This window comes from Rana temporaria, chromosome 3, assembly GCF_905171775.1.
Source record: "Rana temporaria chromosome 3, aRanTem1.1, whole genome shotgun sequence".
In the NCBI taxonomy this organism is placed as follows: Eukaryota; Metazoa; Chordata; class Amphibia; order Anura; family Ranidae; genus Rana; species Rana temporaria.
The window spans coordinates 211730524-211752518 of NC_053491.1; the positions used below are offsets into that span (position 1 = coordinate 211730524).

A 21995-nucleotide genomic window follows, 5' to 3' on the forward strand; every position below is an offset into this window, starting at 1 on the left:
GATTCATTAAAAATCGTTAACATGGATTTAAAATATCATGATATACATGTTGCCCTCGTAGTATATTTTGACAAATATATGTGGACACTTTGGGCAACATGTATCTCATGAGATTTTAAAACTATGTTGATGTCTTTTTAATAAATCATTTGTAATAAATATATATTTTTTTTTACGAGATATTCTTTCTGGTTTTATATGTCTAATGGTTATCACTAAACTCATGTTACTATTTTGTTATATACTTTGGGGAAGTTAAAACATCACTACACATATGCCAAAAGATCCATTTAGTTAAAAATTAAACCATATCAAGCTGATTTGTGTATATCAGAATATTGAATCTGAGCTAAACTGCCTGGCCACCATCCAGTCCAAAATTAATAATGACATATTTTGAAATGTATAGTCAATTGTTTAGACAATATTGTATTTAGTGTACTATCACAAATACAATTCCCCCTTCGTCTGTGGGTACGTCCATCGGTTAAAAATCCACGCATGCTCAGAATCAAGTCGACGCATGCTTGGAAGCATTGAACTTCATTTTTCTCTGCGCGTCGATGTGTTTTACGTCACCGCGTTCTGACACAATCGTTTTTTTAACTGATGGTGTGTAGGCACGACTGATCATCAGTCAACTTCATCGGATAACTGATGGAAAAATCCATCAGACTGTTTTCATCAGACTAACCTATCGTGTGTAGAAGGCATTAACTTTATTATTTTAAGTGTAATATTGTATTATGTCATTTTATTCTTATTTTCAAGACTATAAAGTTTTTATTACTAATTCCATTCAGCGCAGCCTTTGTGTTTGTTGTTTCTTGATGCCCATTTTCCAGTGGTTGGTAGCTGCTCTGGTTTTTAGACTTTTTGAACTGTTCCAGGTTGCATATATTTACGTATAAGACTGGAAGTTTGTAGTGCCAACAGTAAATTTGTGTATATACTAACACGTTTAGCATATCTATTAGAAAATTCATAACACATATTTATTTACTTTTAATGGTTCACCCATCCCTTGTTATATATGAATATGAGACAGACTAGCCTGAATTCGGACTTCTACTACAAAGAAAAAAACAAGCGAAGAGGTCTTGTCATGCTGCTATATTTAACAATACATTTTTTATAAATCTGCTACATCTGCTACCTTATATAAATGCCCTTTAGCTGATTTAGATATAAATTGTCTATATTAAATTCAAGCTAAATTAAACCTGACACTGCATTCACATATTAAGTATAAGCTGAAAATATTGGTACTTAACAATAGGCTCACCTCAAATATAGTCATTGTTCCATTATCACTGTAGAATGTGCATGAAACATTCTTGCATGATCCACAGCACATCTGATTGTTTGAAGATGGAATATAAGCCTGGTTCTATGAAATAAATCATATTTAGCAAATTAAATTGTTGCAAAGACCCTTCTCTCACCCCACATGTTGCCTAACATTTATTTTTACCTACAAATCTGCGTAATTGTGTAATGTAGACTGCAAAACATCTGAATCTAGACCAGATGCTCTTTCCCAGGTTACCATACAGGGGCTTACAAGAAGTTGATACGTACACTACTTGGATTGTTTGAGTGCCCTAAAATTAACTCTTCTATAAGGAAATCGGATGGAAATGGACCGTCTATTCGTTTCCATCAGATGCTATCCGATCCACCAGACAGATGGGGAATAGGACCACCATCCATTTTTTGGCAGACAGGACCGCATGGCGGCAGGTGTCAACGGACATCCACCGCTCCATAGAAGAGACTGAAGGGTCCAATCGAATCTGCATGAAAAACTAACAGGTGGACTTGATTAGATAATCCGTGTGAAAGGGGCCTTAAACTGCAATTCATGACTATTAGGATTCTTATGGGTCACAGTATAAGCCACCTAAAATCTACCGGAGATTCTACTGCTGGCCCAGAATATGAGCTGAAATATATCCTGGACATATGAAAATTACATTTGGGGGGGTTTAGCCCTTCCAATAACCGATTTATACTACCACTACCCTTTTTGACAAAACAGTAGAGTTATCAGTATGTGATAATGACTATTGTTATAATCAGACATGCATTTATTGTCTTCAATGTCTCTATGGTCATATAAACTAAGCTCTACAGTTTCAAAAGTTTCTGTCAATTCTGACCATGGCTTGGTCCTAGTGGTTACAACTGATTAATAATAACTTCTATTTAGATAGGTGTTCACATTTTTTTAGTATACAGAAAATTACATAGTCATAATGTAATTTGATGTTTATGAGACCCCAGCAGTTACAGCATCTAAATGTGGGAGCATTCAAATAGGTAAAGCCAGAGCGGTCTGAATCTTCAAAAACAAATACTGTTTCAATGAACAAATAAGAAAATGTCTTTGTGTATCTAAAGTGTCAGCAGGATGATGTAGTGGCTAGGACAGGTCCAGACTTGATGGTCCTAAACTAGGTTTGGCATAGGCAACAGAGTATTCTAGATGACTAGTTTAGGTGATCAGCTACTAAGAACATTCACAGACCTCCCAGATTTAGAAACAATAGCTCTGCCAGATGGTGTAGAATACTTTTGTCTTAAACCAAAGTTCTTTAAAGCACGGATTTACCTTCAAAAATGTTAAGCCCCTCCCATTATAAAAAGAAGAAAAAAGTCTATACTAAGGACCATATCATATTTAGATATAGAGACATGTATAATGATTTTCTATGAAGCTGAGGGTGTTCCATGATCACTAGCAGTTGATTTCATTAACATAATTAGTTATGGGAGCTGTCGAGCAGCTAACTCCAAATATTGCAAAAAGTTACATGCTTAGCCACTGAGTGATAAATTGCTATAATCCCTGCAATGTAGTTTGCTATAATCCCTGCAATGTAGATTATTCACTGGCTTCAATTCATATATTACTAGCACTAAAAACACCAAAGTCCCATTGACTCTTGTGCGTTTTACTGTAGGTGTGATGTGCCGCATGCTGCATCTTTGATTCACTTTCATCCAAATTCATGTAGAATTCTGTAGAATTCGATGGTAGTGCGCTTAAAATGTGTGTAAAACATGCCTACAGTGCAATGTGACAATAATGCACTGCACAGATGTGAACCGTATGTGATGCAAGGTGAATTTGCACTTCTCCTTAGGGATATTTAAATATAAAAATTATATAAGTGATAACAAATAACAACCTGTCAATGAGTGTGAAGGGTTAAACCCCGCAGACTACTCAAAGATCTAGATTGGTAAACAATGTGTAAAAACACAAAAGGGTGAGAGAACTAAGTTTGTGATAGAAAAAATTCTAATACGGTGCTGCAATTTTAAAAAAAGCTGGAATATTCAGCAGACAAATAATGTAAAAAAGTGAAAAATCTGCACAACCCACAAAAATATACAAAAATATCTATAAAAGATGAGAAATAAACCAAATCTTAATCAAAACCATCTATGTTTTTTTTATAGATATTTTTGTATATTTTTGTGGGTTGCGCAGATTTTTCACTTCTTTACACTTTTTTACAGATGTGAACCGGGCCTAAGGAAAACAATTCTATAGCCATTGCAAAATTGCTTTTATAACAACGCCTTAATACTAAGCCAGTTTTCCATTCACCCCTCCATTGCTGCTATGCCATATTTTATTATGTAATGCTGTTAAATGCTTACCTAACTGCAGCTCTTTGCTCTCTTCATCCACCAACATTGGAGCACAGACACATAAAAGGTCACATGGGCACTGGTGGTCAAATGGTGTTATGTATGCAGATCCAACCAATCAGTAGCTCTGCCTAAGTATAGATCCTGCCTTTTGACAAAGTCCATATATTACCCTGTTCTGACTGTGTGCCAGTGCTGCCAAACAAATACAGCCCAGAGCTGCCTTTAAGTATCTGACAGCTTTGTATATTAAACCATGTGATAGGGTGGCAAGTCATGGAGGCAAAGAAAATTAGCTTAGTCTAAAAACGTATGAATACTTACAGCAGCGCATTGTGTTGAACAGTTCACCATTAATATTTCCATGGAATAAAATCCAGTAGTGTGATTTTTTTCATGCAAGCATTCCACAGTGTAGCACATTTCCCCACTCAAATAATGAATCAGTGACTGTCCAGGACGCAACACTGTAACTCCCTGGAATACACACACTTCTTCTTTCTCTAAAAATATAATAATAAAATGTCAAACATGAATATTACACTGACTGCAATATTTGACATAGCAGATCTTGTACATATATTATTTTTGAGTTTGAAATTTTTATTAGAACTCATAAAAAACTTATTTTAGGCAAAACTATTATTTTCCCCAACAATTTTTAGCATAGAAGGCACCCCATCAAGTAGAAGTTACATCACGTCCACTTGTTGGAGCACATGCTTACACCTAGTTGGACTAAGGTATATCGGCACTTCTTGTCTTAGGCCCCGTACACACGACCGAGTTTCTCGGCAGAATTCAGCCAGAAACTCGATCGGAGACGTATTGTGCCGAGAAACCCGGTCGTGTGTACACTTTTGGCCGAGGAAACCGACGAGGATCTCGTCGGGCCAAATAGAGAGCATGTTCTCTATTTCCTCGTTAGTCAATGGGGAAACTTGGCTCGCCGAGATCCTCGGCGGCTTCACAAGGAACTTGACGAGCAAAACGATGTGTTTTGCTCGTCGAGTTTCTAGGACGTGTGTACGGGGCCTGAGTTACACATGGTTATTTTCTGATGCTGTCTGGCATAATTATAAGTGAGTGCATCAAACTATATTTTAATCTTCTAATAAGCATAGTATAGTATATGCATAGTATATGCATACTCTCTTTTTCCCTTTTCCAATGATACACTATATTGCCAAAGGTATTAGGATGCCTGACTTTACACATACATGAACTTTAAAGGCATCCCAGTATGTAGGGTTGAATATTGAGTTTGCCCAATCTTTGCAGCTATAACAGCTTCAACTCTTCTGGGAAGGCTGTCCACAGTGCATGAACATGCACTGTGTTTATGGCCTTTTGTCAGTTGCATTTTGTGAGTACCCACTTTTACACAAAAAAAAATTATCTCTGGTAATGCACTAGGTGTGCGCGCCTTCCATTTCTGTTTTTCTTGTTTTTCTTGCAATGAACCCAAACCTTATCCTTAGTTCTGAGTAATCAGGGTACTAAAAACAGGTAGCTTATTGGGCTGTAACAAGTAAAAAGGTGATAAGCGCTTTATATACTTGTTTAGTGGTTGTGTGTACCCTTTTAGATATAGCTGCTTTAGTACAAACATTTTTTTGATTTTGTCAATATTCCGTTACTCGCAGTAGCGCAATAGACTCATACCACTGAGCTTATTGGGCTGGTCTGGATCTTCACATCTGGGCTGCAGAGCTCAATATAACTTTATATACAGGCTGCTCAATCACCTACCACCTTTTTGTATTTCTCCTACACAAAGCAAAGCAAGTAAAAATAAATCAAATACCACAAATATAGTGAGTACATCCACAAGCACTATGCCAGTCTGCATCAATCTTCCGATATTCTCCCTGTTTGAAGCAAACAGTATTTTCTTAGTTATTTAATGTTAACATATAATAATTGTATTTCTATGAACATATTAAGTATTTTCTCTAGAATATTAAGTGGCTTAAGAAAGATGTACAATATCATTGAAATATATGCACACACAGGTAGTTATATGGTTTTGAATGTATCCTTTAGGCCTCATGCACACAGGACGTCTGTTTAGCCCCTCTGAACAACAGGTAGGAGAAAAGCTGCTTAAAAAACATGCCCAAGCAGTGTATTGCATGCGCGTTTAGATGCATGTAAGTGCAGTTAGTTGCATTGTGCATTTGAGCAGTAACAGATTTCACTGGCCATGTTAATTTATTCTAGCCACTGGAATGCACGTTTAGCATTTAAGCGCATTGCAATTTTTTCCTGTTTCTTGTCTTTTCTCTTGATTTTGATTTTGGACACATGGGTTAACATAGAGGTGCTTATACAGGCTGGGTAAAAAAAAACATCTAACACTTGAAAGTGTTTTTTTAAGACCATATATATATTTTTTTGTGTTAGGTAAATGCATGAATACATATAAATGTAATCAATATACTGATAATGTTCCATATAAAATGTTCACCTGTTAGGTAATTATTTAACCACTTCCCACCCGCTATATAACAAAATGAGGTCGGCAAAAGTGGTTATGTTATCCTGATTGGACGTCATAGGATGTTATCAGGTTAACCCACGATCGCACGCCCCGGTGGTGCGCAGCACGGTGATCGATGATGTAGTGTATCATTTTGACAAACCGCATCTCCGATCTGGGTAAAGAGCCTCTGATGGAGGCTATTTACCACATGATCAGCTGTGTCCAATCACAGCTGATCACAGTGTAAACAGAAAAAGCCATGTATCAGCTTTTTCTCACTCGCGCCTGACAGACACAAGTAGAGGAGAGTCGGTTGGCGGCTCTCCTGACAGAGGGGTCTGCGCTGATTGATTATCAGCACAGACCTCCCCCCAAGGATGCCCACACAGGACCACCAGGGATACTGATCATGGATGCCCACCCAGTGCCACCAGGGATGCCAACCAGGACCACCAGGTTTGCCCACCCATGACACTAGGGTTGCCAAATCAGTGCCCATTGTAGATGCCAATCAGTGCCCAGCAATAAATCCTGCCAGTGCCTCCTCATCAGTGCTGCCTATCAGAGCCATCTATCAGTGCCCATCAGTGCCAGCCATCAGTGCCCATCAGTGCCACCTATCAATGCCCATCAGTCCCGCCTATTAGTGCACATCAGTGCTGCCTATCAGTGCCCATCAATGTTGCCTATCAGTGCCCTTCCGTGCTGCATATCAGTGCCACCTAACAGTGCCCATCAGTGCCGCCCATCAGTGCAGCCTCATCAGCGCCCATCAGTGAAGGAGAAAGATTACTTATTTACAAAATGTTATAACAAAAACAAAGAAAAACTGGTGGGGTTTTTTTTCAGTCTTTTTTTATTTGTTTAGCAAAAAAAAATACCCCAGTGGTAATCAAATACCACCAAAAGAAAGCTCTATTTGTGGGAACAAAATTATAAAAATTTAGTTTGGGTACAGTGTAGCTTGACCGTGCAATTGTCATTTAAAGTGTGACAGTGCTGAAAGCTGAAAATTGGTCTGGGCAGAAAGGGGGGAAAGTGTGCTGTATTGAAGTCGTTTAACCTAAGCTGCGTTCTTATAGTGAGATGCTAGCGTGTTTTGCTACAGGAAATTTAAACTTGTGTTTTAGACTTGTGTTCCTAATTTTTAAGCTGAAATGAAGGCAAACCTCTAAATATGCAGGAAAAATATGTGAACTGTAATCTCTCCAGCTAGTGGCCAAATGTGGTATTTTCTGTTTGAAATCAAAGCTTTACAATAAAACAGCCAATTTACATTCATTTTTTGCCCCATTCACAGAGAACACATTTACATGCATTTTTACAGGATGAGTGAACTTCAGACAACAATATAAAATACACAAATTAAAGCAGCTCTGTAATTATTAATACATAAATAAATATATTTTTAAGAAAGCAATGTAAGTATCTGATTTTGACCTTCTACAAGCCTCTTACAACCCACTTTGCAGCAAAGTTCAGGCTGGGGGAAAGAGAAGCAGCACAAGGAGCCAGTCATGTGTACCACACTGTGCTAACAAGGAGCATGCTGATAGAAGGAGAGCAGAATGGCAGATTGATGATCTTATCAGTCTTCTCATTTGTCAAGTTGTAAGCAGAGAAAGAAACAAGGCCCAAAAGGGCTACTTACCTACAACAGATAGAAATCAGATCTTTTGCCCTGCCAAACAGGGATGCATGGTATGGTAGAGCTATGTAAATCTCAGGACTGCATTGGCATACATACATACATACATACATACATACAGGGCCAGATTAAGAACATCATGGGCCTGGTGCTGAGGATTTTGGTGGGGCCTTTTAGGCTGCATTCACACCTCCGCGACAAGTAACGCCGCGTACGCGGCGTATTTTGCTGCGAATAGTGTAACTTTTTTTTTACAAATCCTTCCTATTGCTTTGTATGGCCGAACGCCAATGCCGCCTGAAAAAAAGGGTCCGGGACTTTTTTTCATGCCGCAGGTGTACGGCGTCTATGAGATGTGAACCATCTCATAGACAGCAATGGGAATTCTCCCCTCCAGCGGCACGAGCGTCCGGCGTCGGGCGTTTTGTCGCGGAGGTGTGAATGGGGTGTAATAAATAATAAATAAATGCGTGGGAATGACATGAACGCAGCCCGGCCAAGGCAAGTGACCAAAGGCACAGAACCCAGAAGGAAGACCGGGTGAAGATGGAAGTGTCCAGGCCCCGCCTGATTCATCGCAGCACTGGAGGGCTCAGTCTGAAAATTGAAGTGTACACGAATGTGCTAATATGCTGTGCATACTTGTACGTTGTGGCATAACCTACCCCAGGGCCTCTAAAAAGTAGTAATGTCAGGAAGGTTTACTACCGCTTTATTATCACAGGATCCCAGGAGCCTCTCATGGGGCCCCCTACTGACCCGGTGGACAGTGGCCCTTGGGCAGTGCCTAAGTGCACAGTTGCCAACATTTAAAAAATATTTTCAGGGCCACTTTTTTATATAAGTGCTATATTTAGAGTAGCTGAGATCCCCTATGTTCCTCTATACATCATAGTAGTAATCACAAAATTAAATGAGTACTAATAATGGGGCAGAACAAATATGGGAACTGATATTTCCTTTAGTTGAACTAACAAAAGTGTGTCCATTCTAGAGCTGGTAACATTGAGGATATTCAGTATAATTTTAAAGAACTGTTTTTGTGGGTAAGCGACATAGGGGAGGAGTATGGACGGTATATAAGTGGGAAGTATGTGCAGGTAAGGGAGAGGAATGTGGAGGGTCTAACAGTGGGCACTATGTACAGGAGAGGAGTACAAAGGGTACGGAAAAAAGCACTATGTACAGGAGAGGAGTGTGAAGGGTATGACAATGGGCAGTATGTACAGGAAGAGTGAGGGGGTATGACAGAGGGTAGTACGTACCAGAGAGAAGTGTGGAGGGTATGATGGGGCAGTATGTACTAGGGCTGTCGAATATAATCGATGCAGCGATGCATCGCGATTCGACCCCCGGCGATTCTGCATCGATGCGGTTGCTTTAAATAATCGATGCATGTTGATGACGTCATCGTCGCGTCCTGCCGCGCGGAGCCGAAGTTTTGCCGCCTTCCCCTGTGTCACACTCGGAGTCCTGAGGAGAGGAGACGGACACGTGCAGCGCCAGCACAGCGTAGCCCTCCCCCCGGAGCCCCCCCCAGAGCGCTCAGACACTTAGCTTTCCTCCGAGTCCCCAGCCGAAGTAAGCGCCGTCTTTTTCCGCCTTCCGCCGACGTCATCCACAGCCGCCCTGTGTCACTTGCTTCACTGGCAGACACATGAGAGGAGACAGAGTGACACCTGTTGTTAGTTCCGGTCCCAGTCCCCAGAGCTGTCCTCCTCGGCTTACCATTACTATGCAGCGTGCACTGCAGGCTGCCTGGTACAGGGGGAGAACGTTGCCGACTCACAACTGGCTGCTGTGGGCAGCAGCTGCAGGACTGTGGGAGAGAGACCCCGAGCGAGACAGGCTGCACTTGTCCTCTGTCCTCCTCACAGGCAACAGGAGAGGAGACCTCCAGCAGTGAGTGCAGAACTGACTCGTCATCATCATCATCAGGTACACAACAGAGACACTGACTGTCACAGTAGTACTACTAGTACACTTATAACTGTAATCAAGGTATATAATATAATATATTATCATATCTTTGATGCACCATGTGGAGTGGACTGTAAAATTCAAATATGGCAAATGTATGACTGTAATAATAATTGTAAATAATAAATATTAATGATGGTGATTGGGTAAACTGAATTATTCTGTATTTCTAAACATTAAACTGAGTTTGTGACCATACCATTGCCATTTAATTAATTATGGTTTATGTAGGTCTAGCTCTAATCTATTGTCCAATGTCTTACTGATTGATCAAAACTTCATTACTTACCTTGTTTTGTATGACTTAGCTCATCACTGCCCCACACATGCAATGCAGTGCATGTGTGGGGCAGTGATGAGCAAAACCATAAATCATACAAACAAGGTAAGTAATGAAGTTATGTGAATCAATCACTAAGAGAATGAATACATAAAACCATAATTAATTAAATGGCATATGTTGTTGTAGCTGTTTGTTCAATGCCAGTGTGCCACGAAGATTGGAGAAGGAGAGATAGAGATCACTTTACCAACCGTTTCACTTTGACTGAGTGACCACGGTGGCTAGCAGTAGCACAGATCACAGATAAGATGAGGGTGCATTGTTTTAACACGTAGCAACGGTGCATGGGGTAGAATAATCATCTCCTGAATCATGTCTGCAGTCTCTGACCATCTCTTGTAGCATGTCTGCAGTCTCTGACCATCTCTTGTAGCATGTCTGCAGTCTCTGACCATCTCTTGTAGCATGTCTGCAGTCTCTGACCATCTCCTGTACTATGTCTGCAGTCTCTGACCATCTCTTGTAGCATGTCTGCAGTCTCTGACCATCTCCTGTAGCATGTCTGCAGTCTCTGACCATCTCCTGTACTATGTCTGCCGTCTCTGACCATCTCCTGTATTATGTCTGCAGTCTCTGACCATCTCTTGTAGCATGTCTGCAGTCTCTGACCATCTCCTGTAGCATGTCTGCAGTCTCTGACCATCTCCTGTACTATGTCTGCCGTCTCTGACCATCTCCTGTATTATGTCTGCAGTCTCTGACCATCTCCTGTACCATGTCTGCCGTCTCTGACCATCTCCTGTATTATGTCTGCAGTCTCTGACCATCTCCTGTAGCATGTCTGCAGTCTCTGACCATCTCCTGTAGCATGTCTGCAGTCTCTGACCATCTCCTGTAGCATGTCTGCAGTCTCTGACCATCTCCTGTAGCATGTCTGCAGTCTCTGACCATCTCCTGTAGCATGTCTGCTGTGTTTAGACTTTGCTACATGCAGGAAGTGTTATTGTGTGGTTTTTTTTTAAGAACAGATAGAAAAAAACATGGAGTACTTAATTTTTTTTTGATGAAAGCCATGCGCACTTGCGCTGCAATCGTGATGCATCGTGATGCATCGCGGAATCGAATCGAATCGAATCGTGGACTTGATAATCGTAATCGCATCGAATCGTGAGATCGGTGAAGATGCGCAGCCCTAGTATGTACAGGAGAGGAGTGTGGAGGGTATGACAGTGGGCAGTATGTACAGGAGAGGAATGTAGACGGTATGATAGTGGGCTCTATGTATAGGAGAGGAGTGTGGAGGGTATGACAGTGGGAACTATGTATAGGAGAGGAGTGTGGAGGGTATGACAGTGAGCAGTATGTACAGGAGAGGAGTGTGGAGGGTGCGACAGTGGGCACTAAGTACAGGAGAGAAGTGTATGACAGCAGGCACTATGTACAAGAGAGGAGTGTGAAGGGTATGACAGTGGGCGCTATGTATAGGAGAGGAGTGTGGAGGGTATGACAGTGGGCACTATGTACAGGAGAGGAGTGTGTAGGGTATGACAGTGGGTACTATGTATAGGAGAGAAGTGTGGAGAGTATGACAGTGGGCACTATGTACAGGAGAGGAGTGTGGAGAGTATGACAGTGAGCACTATGTACAGGAGTGGAAGGATATTTAGGGACTGAGTAGTGGTTAAGCGGGTCATACATGGATTGAAATTACGCCAATTATGCAGAGACCAGCCATAGTCAATCTATGTATGGACTAGCTGGTTTTACACAAGTTAATCTATTAATCAACTTGAGTACAACCAGCCTGTTTTTTTTCTTAAAACAATCAGTGCTGCCAGCTAAAGTTAGCAACACTGATCATTGTACGCACTGGCAGAACACAATAACACTGCAGGAGTGATTCCCCCATCCACAGGTCAGCAGGTGAGAGGGTGTGTGGGGACAGGCTGGGGAGAGATACTAGTCAGTGGCTGGGTAGGCACTGGTAGTATCAGAGCCAGATACACACAGGTTACATACGCCACGATCGTTAGAGCGAGAACAATAATTCTAGTACTAGACCTCCTCTGTAACTCTAAACATGTAACCTAAAAAAATGTAAAGCATCGCTTAGGATACTAAAGTCCAACACTTGTTTCTTAAGTTAGAAAGCAATATTATTTGCTAGAAAATTACTTGGAACTGCCAAACATTATATATATTTTAGCAGAGACTCCGGGGAATACAATGGCTATTGCTGCAATATGTTATGTCACACTGCATTTTCCCACTTCAATGAATAATAAAAACCATAAAAACAAAACAGTGAAGTTAGCCCATTTTTTTTTTTTTTTTTTTTTTATGTGAAAGATGATGTTACGCCGCAACAATCGTGAGAGAATCATTCTCATTCTCATTTTAGCCAGAATCGTGCAGCTCTGTACCCTGCAACATAAAAAGTGCAAAGACCACCATAGAGTAATTTTCTAGCAAAAAACAAATGATGATTTTTACATGTAGTAGAGAAGTGTCAGAATTGGCCTGGGTGGCAAGGGGTTAATTACCATGAGTAATATACAAATAATTATTATAAACACTGTGATCCTATCAGTCTGCTGTAGTGTGTCATGTTGTATTTATATTGGCCGCTCTGAATGTAGCTTCTGACAGGCTGTGCAAGCAGGCCCGTATCTCCGGAACCATAAATGATAGCCGTCTCATATTTTAACCAGTTGTGGGGTAGCTCTTCCCATGCCTACCCCCAAATGTGGGGTTTCTGTGACCTCTGGTCATCGAGCTACAACCCCCCAAATTCGATCTTAGAAAAAAAAATTCTTAAAAAAAAAAAAAATTATTTTTTTTTTTTTTTTTTTGGGCAAATAGTCCTATCTTGAGAAAGGGGCCTGGAGGTGCAGCTCCATCAGCCCCATTGTTAATCCGGCCCTGCATACATACATATACATTTAGTAAAAAAGCTCCCTTGCAGAGTATATATTTAATCTGTGTATTTAGCCGTTTTCTTGGACTTAAGCTTTAAAATAACCACCCAAGTTACTAAGAGGTGCATTTCTATAAACCAAAATTCACGAACTATACTTTAAATTATATATACTTACCAGAGAACATTCAACATTGGTCACATTTGTGCAGTCACATTCTGTAAAGAAAATTAGGCCAATTTTTAAATTTGAGTAAATATTGCATGAATTCCATGCAAACGGGTTAACTTACTAAAGGCAAATAAGTTGTTCACTTTTCAAGGAAATGGCTCCTTAGCATACTGAATGAGGTGAAGCTCTGCTGACTTTTATCATCCTATCATGCAAGCAAAATGTCCTTGCCAAGTGAACTTAGCTTTTAGTAAATCAGCCCAAGAATTTCAATACAACATAAATGTTTTGGATGTTTTTTTTTTTTTTGTTCAGGTGGTCTATACTATTTTAAGACAAAATGATTTAGCATTCTATGTACAATACTACACTAGCGCAATAAAAATAGGAATACTAACTTTGCTATCACAATATCTATACTCATTACACATATTTAGGTTGTTTTCAAAATAAATATTTTACTAGATAGAGATAGATAGACTAGATAGACTAGATAGAGATAGATAGACTAGACTAGATAGACAAGATAGACTAGACTAGATAGAGATAGATAGACTAGACTAGATAGAGATAGATAGACTAGACTAGATAGACTAGATAGAGATAGATAGACTAGACTAGATAGACTAGACTAGATAGAGATAGATAGACTAGATAGACTGGACTAGATAGATATAGATAGACTAGACTAGATAGAGATAGATAGACTAGATAGACTAGACTAGATAGAGATAGATAGACTAGATAGACTAGACTAGATAGAGATAGATAGATAGACTAGACTAGATAGAGATAGATAGACTAAACTAGATATAGATAGATAGACTAGACTTGATAGAGATAGATAGACTAGATAGACTAGACTAGATAGAGATAGATAGACTAGATAGACTAGACTAGATAGAGATAGATAGACTAGACTAGATAGAGATAGATAGACTAGATAGACTAGACTAGATAGAGATAGATAGACTAGACTAGATAGAGATAGATAGACTAGATAGACTTGACTAGATAGAGATAGATAGATAGACTAGACTAGATAGAGATAGATAGACTAGACTAGATAGAGAGATAGATAGAGACATACAAACTAACTGCAGTTTTTTATAGCCCAAACGCATTTAGATTTTGCATACAAGGAGCTAGATTCAGGTAGCTCAGCGCAATTTTTTGGCCAGCGTAGCGTATCTCATATGCGCTACGCCGACATAAAACAGGGAGCCCAGAACAGTATTCTGAAAGATCTCGCACCGTACGTTGCACCGGCGTAGTGTAAATGTGCCGGCGTACCCCCGCCGAATTCAAATGTGGAAGGTAGTGGGTGTGTTGTATACAAATTAGCCGTGACCCCATGTAAATGACTTCCCGAACGAACGGCGCATGCTCAGAATCACGTTGCAAATACTCCCTAAGATACGTCGGCTCAGTGCTTTTGACGTGAACGTAACCTACACACAGCGGGCGCAAGTACGTTCGTGAATCGGCGTATCTAGCTCATTTACATATTCTACGTGTAAATCTACGGAAGCGCCCCTAGCGGCCAGCGTAAATATGCACCCTAGATACGACGGTGTACTAAGACTTACGTCGGTCAGATGAAGCAGAAATTCAGGCGTATCTAGGTTCCAGAATACCCCGCATAGATACGAGGGTGCATCTTTCAACTTGAGCGGCGTATCAATAGATACGCCGACGTAAAGGGTACGTGAATCTAGCTCAAGGTGTACATGTGACTATACATGGAAAACAAGACTACATAAATCAGCTAAGAACAGCAGCCATGGAACTGAACATATAAGGAAGGCAGTTTTCAACCCTTAAGATAAACCAGTTATATTCAACAGCCCAACTTACCACACCAGGCTTTTGGGCTGCCCAAAGGGTCTACAAACTATGGCCCTCCAGCTGTTCAGGAACTACAATTTCCCATCATGCCTAGTCAGGTCTGTGAATTTCAGAGTTTTACAATGCCTAATGGAATATGTAGTTCTACAACAGCTGGAGGGCCGTAGTTTGAAGATCCCAGGCCTACAACATACAGCCAGATAAAAGGCTGACAACACTGCCGTTAATTGACAGGCAGTGGTTTAGTATTGTCATCCTGAAACAGGAAGTGATGTTACTTGTAGTATTGCACAAAAAAAAATATTACAAAAACTTCATACAGTGAGGGGTAATGCAACAAATACTGATTTAATAAAAGCATGATTTAATAAAATATTTAATAAAGGGGCTGATTTAATAAAAGCAAATAGACTTTTCACTTTGCAAGTGCAGTTGTACTCTGCAAAGCAAAGTTTCACATTTACTAAACTCTGGAGCAAATGCCCTTGCAAAGGATATTCAATCACATGCAAGGAAAATACAAAAAATGAATTTGTGCTTGCACATGATTGGATGATGGAAGTCATTTACTAAGCTCTGGAGCATATGCCATTGCAGAGTGCAACACACCTAAAAAGTGTTATTGTCTTTAGTAGAGCAACCCCATTGAGTTTATATACACTTTATTGGGTATACTGTATTTATAAAGCAGTGGATTTGTCTTTTACCAAACAATCACTGGTGGTGAATCAATCATTTTTATTCAAAACACATGCACAGGGAAGATTCGCCTGCACTGAATGTATGGTGAATGTGAGATTCACTGCTGTATAAATATACCTTTATGCATTTTTCATTGTGTTTGTGTTTTCACCGGTTGATCCAGAGTCCTCCTATGATCAGCTTACACCAAAATGAGCCGTAAATATGTTTGAAGAATGCCAATTGTTAGCTCCTGTAGGGGCCAACGGCTGCTATGGATGGTCTTGCTTACAATGTGAAGTGCTTTGGGATATCTCAGGGCTATATAAATATATACTAACATGTACAAATGTAAATTGTGTTATTTACATGTTTATGTATTTATATTCAACAGAATATACTGTATGTAAACCAATAATTCACTGTATATATAAGACAAAGGGCAAATAGTTTCATACTGACCACAATACCAGCCTGGGCAACAAGATCCATCTATTCTCTTTTTAGCCAGCCGTGTCTCAGGCATACAGGAAGGCTGTGATGTAGGACAAAGGTTCTCTTCACACACTACATAGAACAAAAAATAAAATATGATGAATAGTAGCTGCATTGAAAAGAAACATATCAAACCAAATCCATTTTCAATGTAATCTTACCACAGGTATAATGAGGGCAGCACTGGCTTGTGGTGTTCAAATCAACAGTGAGGATCTCTCCTTCTCTGCAAGCGGGAACAGGTTCTGTACAGGATTCACAAACTACATGTGAACAATAAATGATTATTATATTTTTGGAAATTATTTTAATTCAGCAAACACTCATTTTTAGGACAATACTCAGAAGAGACAGTCTTAAAATATTGGAAAGGCCCTATCTCTGCCTTTTCTGTTTGTGGTGTACAACTGACAGATCTACTTCCATGATACCCCCCAGTCTCCTTTTTACAAAATAATTCTAAGGCCTCATACACACGACCGAGTTTCTCGACAAAAACCAGCAAGAAACTTGCTGGGATTTTTTTTTTGCCGAGGAAACCGGTCGTGTGTACATTTTTCGACGAGGAAACTGTCGAGGATCCCGTCGAGCCAAAAAGAGAGCACGTCTTTTTTTCCTCGACGGGAATGGAGAAACTTGCCTTGTCGAGTTCCTCGACAGCCTAACACGGAACTCGACGAGGAAAACGATGTGTTTCGCCCGTCGAGTTCCTCGGTCGTGTGTACGAGGCTTCAGAATGCAGATCCTCAGAGGAAACCCACACTATAAGGTTTGAACTCCTTTCCTCCACAACTTCTATTTCTATTTAAAACATTTCACATTCAAGCAAGTCTTATGCCCCGTACACACGATCTGGCTTTTGCCTGGCCAAATCACATCGATGGGCACATTTTTTTCTGCCCAGGCTTTAAGACCTTTCGGCAGACTTGACCACTGAACGATTATAACTTGCACATTGCATGCTTATTTGTAAAATAAAGTAACCAATATAACTTTAACTCTATGTTACACAACTGTTAAAAAATGTTCACACTGTTTTTCTACATTTTCTTCTCTTCTTTCCTTATGCTTCTACTGGCCCCATATTTTTATTTACCACCCCCCCCCTCCCAATTGCACCCAAGGCTACTACCAACCCCCTGGATCATTCCAGTGCCCCCCAGGGGGCAATATTACCCACTTTGGGAAGCACTTATAAAGAGCAACTACCTATTGAAAATAAATATGCACAAACCACCACAGGACACTACAAGTCCCAGCTTTCAAAGTCCAATGAAAGTGATGTCCATGACAACCAATACGGACAAAAACTGAAACACCAACAGGGCAACTGGATCCTGTAGCTTCCAGATAAGGACCTGGGATTATCCAAAGCAGCTCAAAAGACAGAAACACAGGGGTGTGGGATCCACATTAAAATAAAAGCATACAATTATTAACAAAAAAGCATAGCACACTCTTACACTACAGTTCAAATCTTTGCAGATAAGCATTGGAAGCAGGGGGCACTAGCAGGGAACTGTGGCAGAGCTGTATTATAGAAGCAGCAGCTCTCAATCTCCTTGCTGGCAATACAGAGACTCTTAGGCCTCGTACACACGACCGAGTTTCTCGGCAGAATTCAGCCAGAAACGCGGTCGGAGCCGTATTCTGCCGAGAAACCCGGTCGTGTGTACACTTTCGGCCGAGGAAGCCGACGAGGATCTCGGCGAGGAAATAGAGAACATGTTCCCTATTTCCTCGTTGTTCAATGGGAAATTTCGGCTCGTCGAGATCCTCGGCGGCTTCACAAGGAACTCGACGAGCAAAACGATGTGTTTTGCCCGTCGAGTTCCTCGGACGTGTGTACGGGGCCTAACAGACAGGTTTCAAAAGTCTGCCAATACACAGAGTTTTTGTCTGCTATCTTCTGCCTTGTGATCACCTCTATGTGTGGGGGAGACACAGGGCCAGCATTAGGGGTCAAGTCCTGGGGAAATAAGTGTGGGAACTCCCACCCAAGATCCACTCCCCCACCAAAAAAATAAAATGTTACGCTCATATGCATAATTACTAAACCGCATGGTTTTTTTTTTTTTTGTTTTTCCGATCCACAGTACCTTAGTAATGCTTTGTTACTGGCCGCTTCCTGTATATGGATTCATTGGGTAGTGTGTGGATATTCCGTCACTTCCTCGATGCCGCAATGTCTACTAGGAGCAAGTTCTTTCTAAATCCTGCGATAACTCATGGCAGTCCTCCGCAATGTCTCCTGGGAACAATGACAAAAGCTCCCAGGAGACATTGCGGCATCGATGAAGTGACGAAATACCCACACACTACCCGATGAATCCATATACAGGAAGCGGCCAGTAACATAAAGGATTACTAAGGTTCGCCTGCCCCTGACAGTGACTCGAGCTGGGCATCGCCGCTTAGTGAAGGATTGGTTCGGGTAGCTCGGCTGCTCTAGTCCTGCAAAGGGAACTGAGTTCCTGCTGTGAAAAAAAGTGCAGGAACTCCGTTCCCACGCGTTCCCGTAGGACTTGAGCCCTGCCAGCAATGTTAGCTTCCAAGGTTGACCTACAAAGATTTGAACTGTAAGTGTGCTATGTTTTTTTGTTAATAAATGTATACTTTTATTCTAATGTGGATATCGCGCTCCTGTGTTTCTACCTATTGCAACAAGTAATCCAGAACATTATGTTGTTAAGTGTTTAAAATATTTATATACACGGACAGCTGAGGTCAGATAATCCAAGAGTAGTTGTAAAAAATCTGAGCAGATACCTGGTTGCCAACCCCAATCAAAATAAGATAGGAAACTCACTACCTGGTTTCAATTGTCTTGGAAATTATTCAAAGTGAAATACAGATAGATAGATAGATTCAATGCTTACTATGCTTACCACAGATATAGTTGAAGCAGCATGGATCGTTGTCTCTAACTAAGACTACAATCTGATCCCCTTTGCACTCTGGACGTGAAGCTATAGGGCAGGCAGATGGGTCACACACTGTTGGGAAAAAATGTATTTATTTTCTAATGATGCAGAAGTAAAATAAAGCAGTATTCATCATCATCAACTGTTTCTATACCAACAAAGCTATGTGTTACAAGTGGTTACCTTTCTTTGCCCTTCTGCTATTTTTGCTATTTGATATTTGTCTTACCATAATGTTGAATTTATAAAATAAATCTATTTTCTTCTAATTTTCATTGCTGTAACCTGCCTTTATAGCATAATACAAAAAAATCCAGTTTTTATTCTGATGTGTGTTTTCAGTTATAGCTTTCCTTCACAAATGGGCATTAAAGTGATACTAAACACACACTGTTAAATTTACATCCATTCTATTTATGTATGTGGATGATGGCACTGTAATTATTTTAATAATAAAAAAAAAATCAAAGTGCCTTTCCCTAATCAATATACAGCTGTCACATGACCCAGCTCTTTCCTGGCCTGTCTGCAGGGAAACATAAGCAGGAGGAGCTTCTAGTCCTCTGCTGCTAGTCACATGTTCAAAATAAAGAAAACTATCCTTTGGGATACAGAGTAAAAATAAATGATAATATCAATAAACTGTTTTAAATTGTCATACAGAAATAGGAATAAAAGTAATAAAAAAAAAAGGTAAAAGAAAGTGTAAAAAAAAATGAAGTAAAAAAAAAAATGCCCCTGTCCCCGGTAGCTTGCGCTCAGAAGCGAACACACATGTAAGTCCCGCATACATATGCATATGTAAACTCTGTTCAAACCACACATGTGAGGTATCACCGCATGCGTTAGAGCACGAACAACAATTCTAGCACTAGACCTCCTCAATTTTTTGGTATATGTGAAAGATGATGTTACGCTGAGTAAATAAATACCCAACACGTCACACTTTAAAATTGTGCACACTCATGGAATAGCGCCAAACTTTGGTACTTAAAATCTCCATAGGCGACGCTTGAATTTTTTTACAGGTTACCAGTTTAGAATAACTCTAACTGTTTTGTTATCTTTTAATATATTTTCATTTTAATTGTTTAAAAAAAAAAAACACGTTTGAAAAATTGTTGCGCAAATACCGTGCAAGATAAAAAGTTGCAACGACCACCATTTTATTCCTTAGGGTATCTGCTAAAAAAAATATATAATGTTTGGGGGTTCTGAGTAATTTTCTAGCAAAAAAAATATGATTTTTACATGTAGAAGAGTGCCAGAATAGGCCCGGTATGGAAGTGGTTATTGGAGTAATCACCTCCCTGTTGTTTTAAGACACAGGCTGGAAGGGTGTGATACAGACTGTGACTGGCAGAAATCCACCCACGCCATGGGCAGGAAGGGGGTAAAATAAGCTGAAGTTAGACGCTGATTGGCTACCATGTACAGCTGCAAAAGATTTTACACTTTCTAGTTTGAGTAAGCCCTGGTTCACACTGGTGCAGCTTTGAAATCGTGCTACTTCAGTGCGATTTCAAAGCTGTACATCAGTGAGATTTACACTGCCAATTTCATTGCGGCTTGCAACTTCATTTAACAGAAGTCTTTGCAAGTCGCCATGACATCAGTAAAAAGTAGTGCAGGAACCTTTTTTACAATCGCTGCGACATGAGTCGCGACAATATGAACGGTTCCATGGCCATCAATGGGGTGCGACTTGTCATGCGATTTGGAACTGTCACATGATAAGTCACACTGGTGTGAACTGGGGCTTAATCAAGTATGTCTTATGCCGCGTACACACGATCGTTTTTAATGACATAAAAAAAACGTAATTTTTTAGAACCCGAAAAACGGTCGTGTGTACGCGGCATCAGGCTGGCCACAGATTTTTCAGTTTTCTTTCCTTCAAAAAATTGCCTGACTCTCTCATCAACACATCGAGTGTTGATGGGGAAATCCCTCCCACTCCTCTATTGTAATGAACACTGCCAATGGCTATAGTCGTAGTAGTAGTAGTAGTAGTAGTAGTAGTAGTAGTAGTGATTGTATGAAAAAAAAATCAGACAAGCTGGTTGTGCTAAAGCCAATTGAAAGAATGACTACAGTACAACCAGTCTACCCATAGATGGATCGAAATTTGTCTGGTTCCTGCTGAACCGGACAAATTTTGGTCCCTGCTGGGATCAGATTTTTTTCTGTAGGCAGGGATGGACTGGCCATTGGGACTACAGGGAGTTTCACGGTGGGCCGATGGCTCAGTGGGCCGGTTTCAATGACAGTGGACCGCCGCCCCCCTCCGCTCCTTTGTCTCTCCCTTCCCCCAGCGCTCACCTCCTCTCCCTCCCCGCAGCGCTCACCTGGGGGGAACAAAGAAGCAGGGGGAGGACCAGAGGAGCAGGGGGATGACAGAGAAGTATGGGGGGAGGGAACAGACAGCTGACTCAACAGCTATGGCCTGGGAGTTTCTCCCGTCTGCCTAATCTTGTCCCATAAGGGGGGGCACCAAACTGATTCTTTGCCTCAGGTGAAATAATGTCTAGCTTCCCCACTGGTACTGCCTATAAGAGTACCAGTACCAGCCATTCTACTCTAATAAAGTAGAACAGCTAGTGGCTAGTGAAGGGGGAGAGGGGGCTTGGGTTGCCGGGGGGGGGGGGGGGGGGTTGTCCGGCCGCCATGGGAGAGACCTGTCAAAGTGGGCCAGTCTGGATGAAGTCCAGGGCCAAATTTCTGTCCCAGTCCAGCCCTGTCTGTAGGAATAGCTGCTCTGCCCAATAGCACCAACAAGTATATGATGAGTGATGTGGTTCAAAGAACCAGTGTTGAGTGAAGAGTTCCAGCCTGTATACCCAAAAGCAAAAGTATAACTGAATAAAGCAATTACAGTAGGTTTGTGTTACATTTGACT

At 40.8% G+C, this 21995-nt stretch overlaps 1 protein-coding gene across 2 annotated transcripts in view; it reads right to left on the bottom strand.

The window, feature by feature from the left end:
• The window catches only part of OTOGL (otogelin like), a 218400-nt gene that overhangs the window by 29963 nt on the left and 166442 nt on the right, over positions 1 to 21995 (bottom strand). For both annotated transcript variants that reach the window (XM_040344209.1, XM_040344208.1), the window contains 7 exons: positions 19061 to 19168; positions 16334 to 16435; positions 16140 to 16244; positions 13155 to 13195; positions 5471 to 5534; positions 3988 to 4166; positions 1286 to 1390 (listed from right to left, as the gene is read on the bottom strand). In XM_040344209.1, the coding sequence (XP_040200143.1) occupies positions 1286 to 1390; positions 3988 to 4166; positions 5471 to 5534; positions 13155 to 13195; positions 16140 to 16244; positions 16334 to 16435; positions 19061 to 19168 (704 nt within the window). The remainder of the gene's footprint in view (positions 1 to 1285; positions 1391 to 3987; positions 4167 to 5470; positions 5535 to 13154; positions 13196 to 16139; positions 16245 to 16333; positions 16436 to 19060; positions 19169 to 21995) is intronic.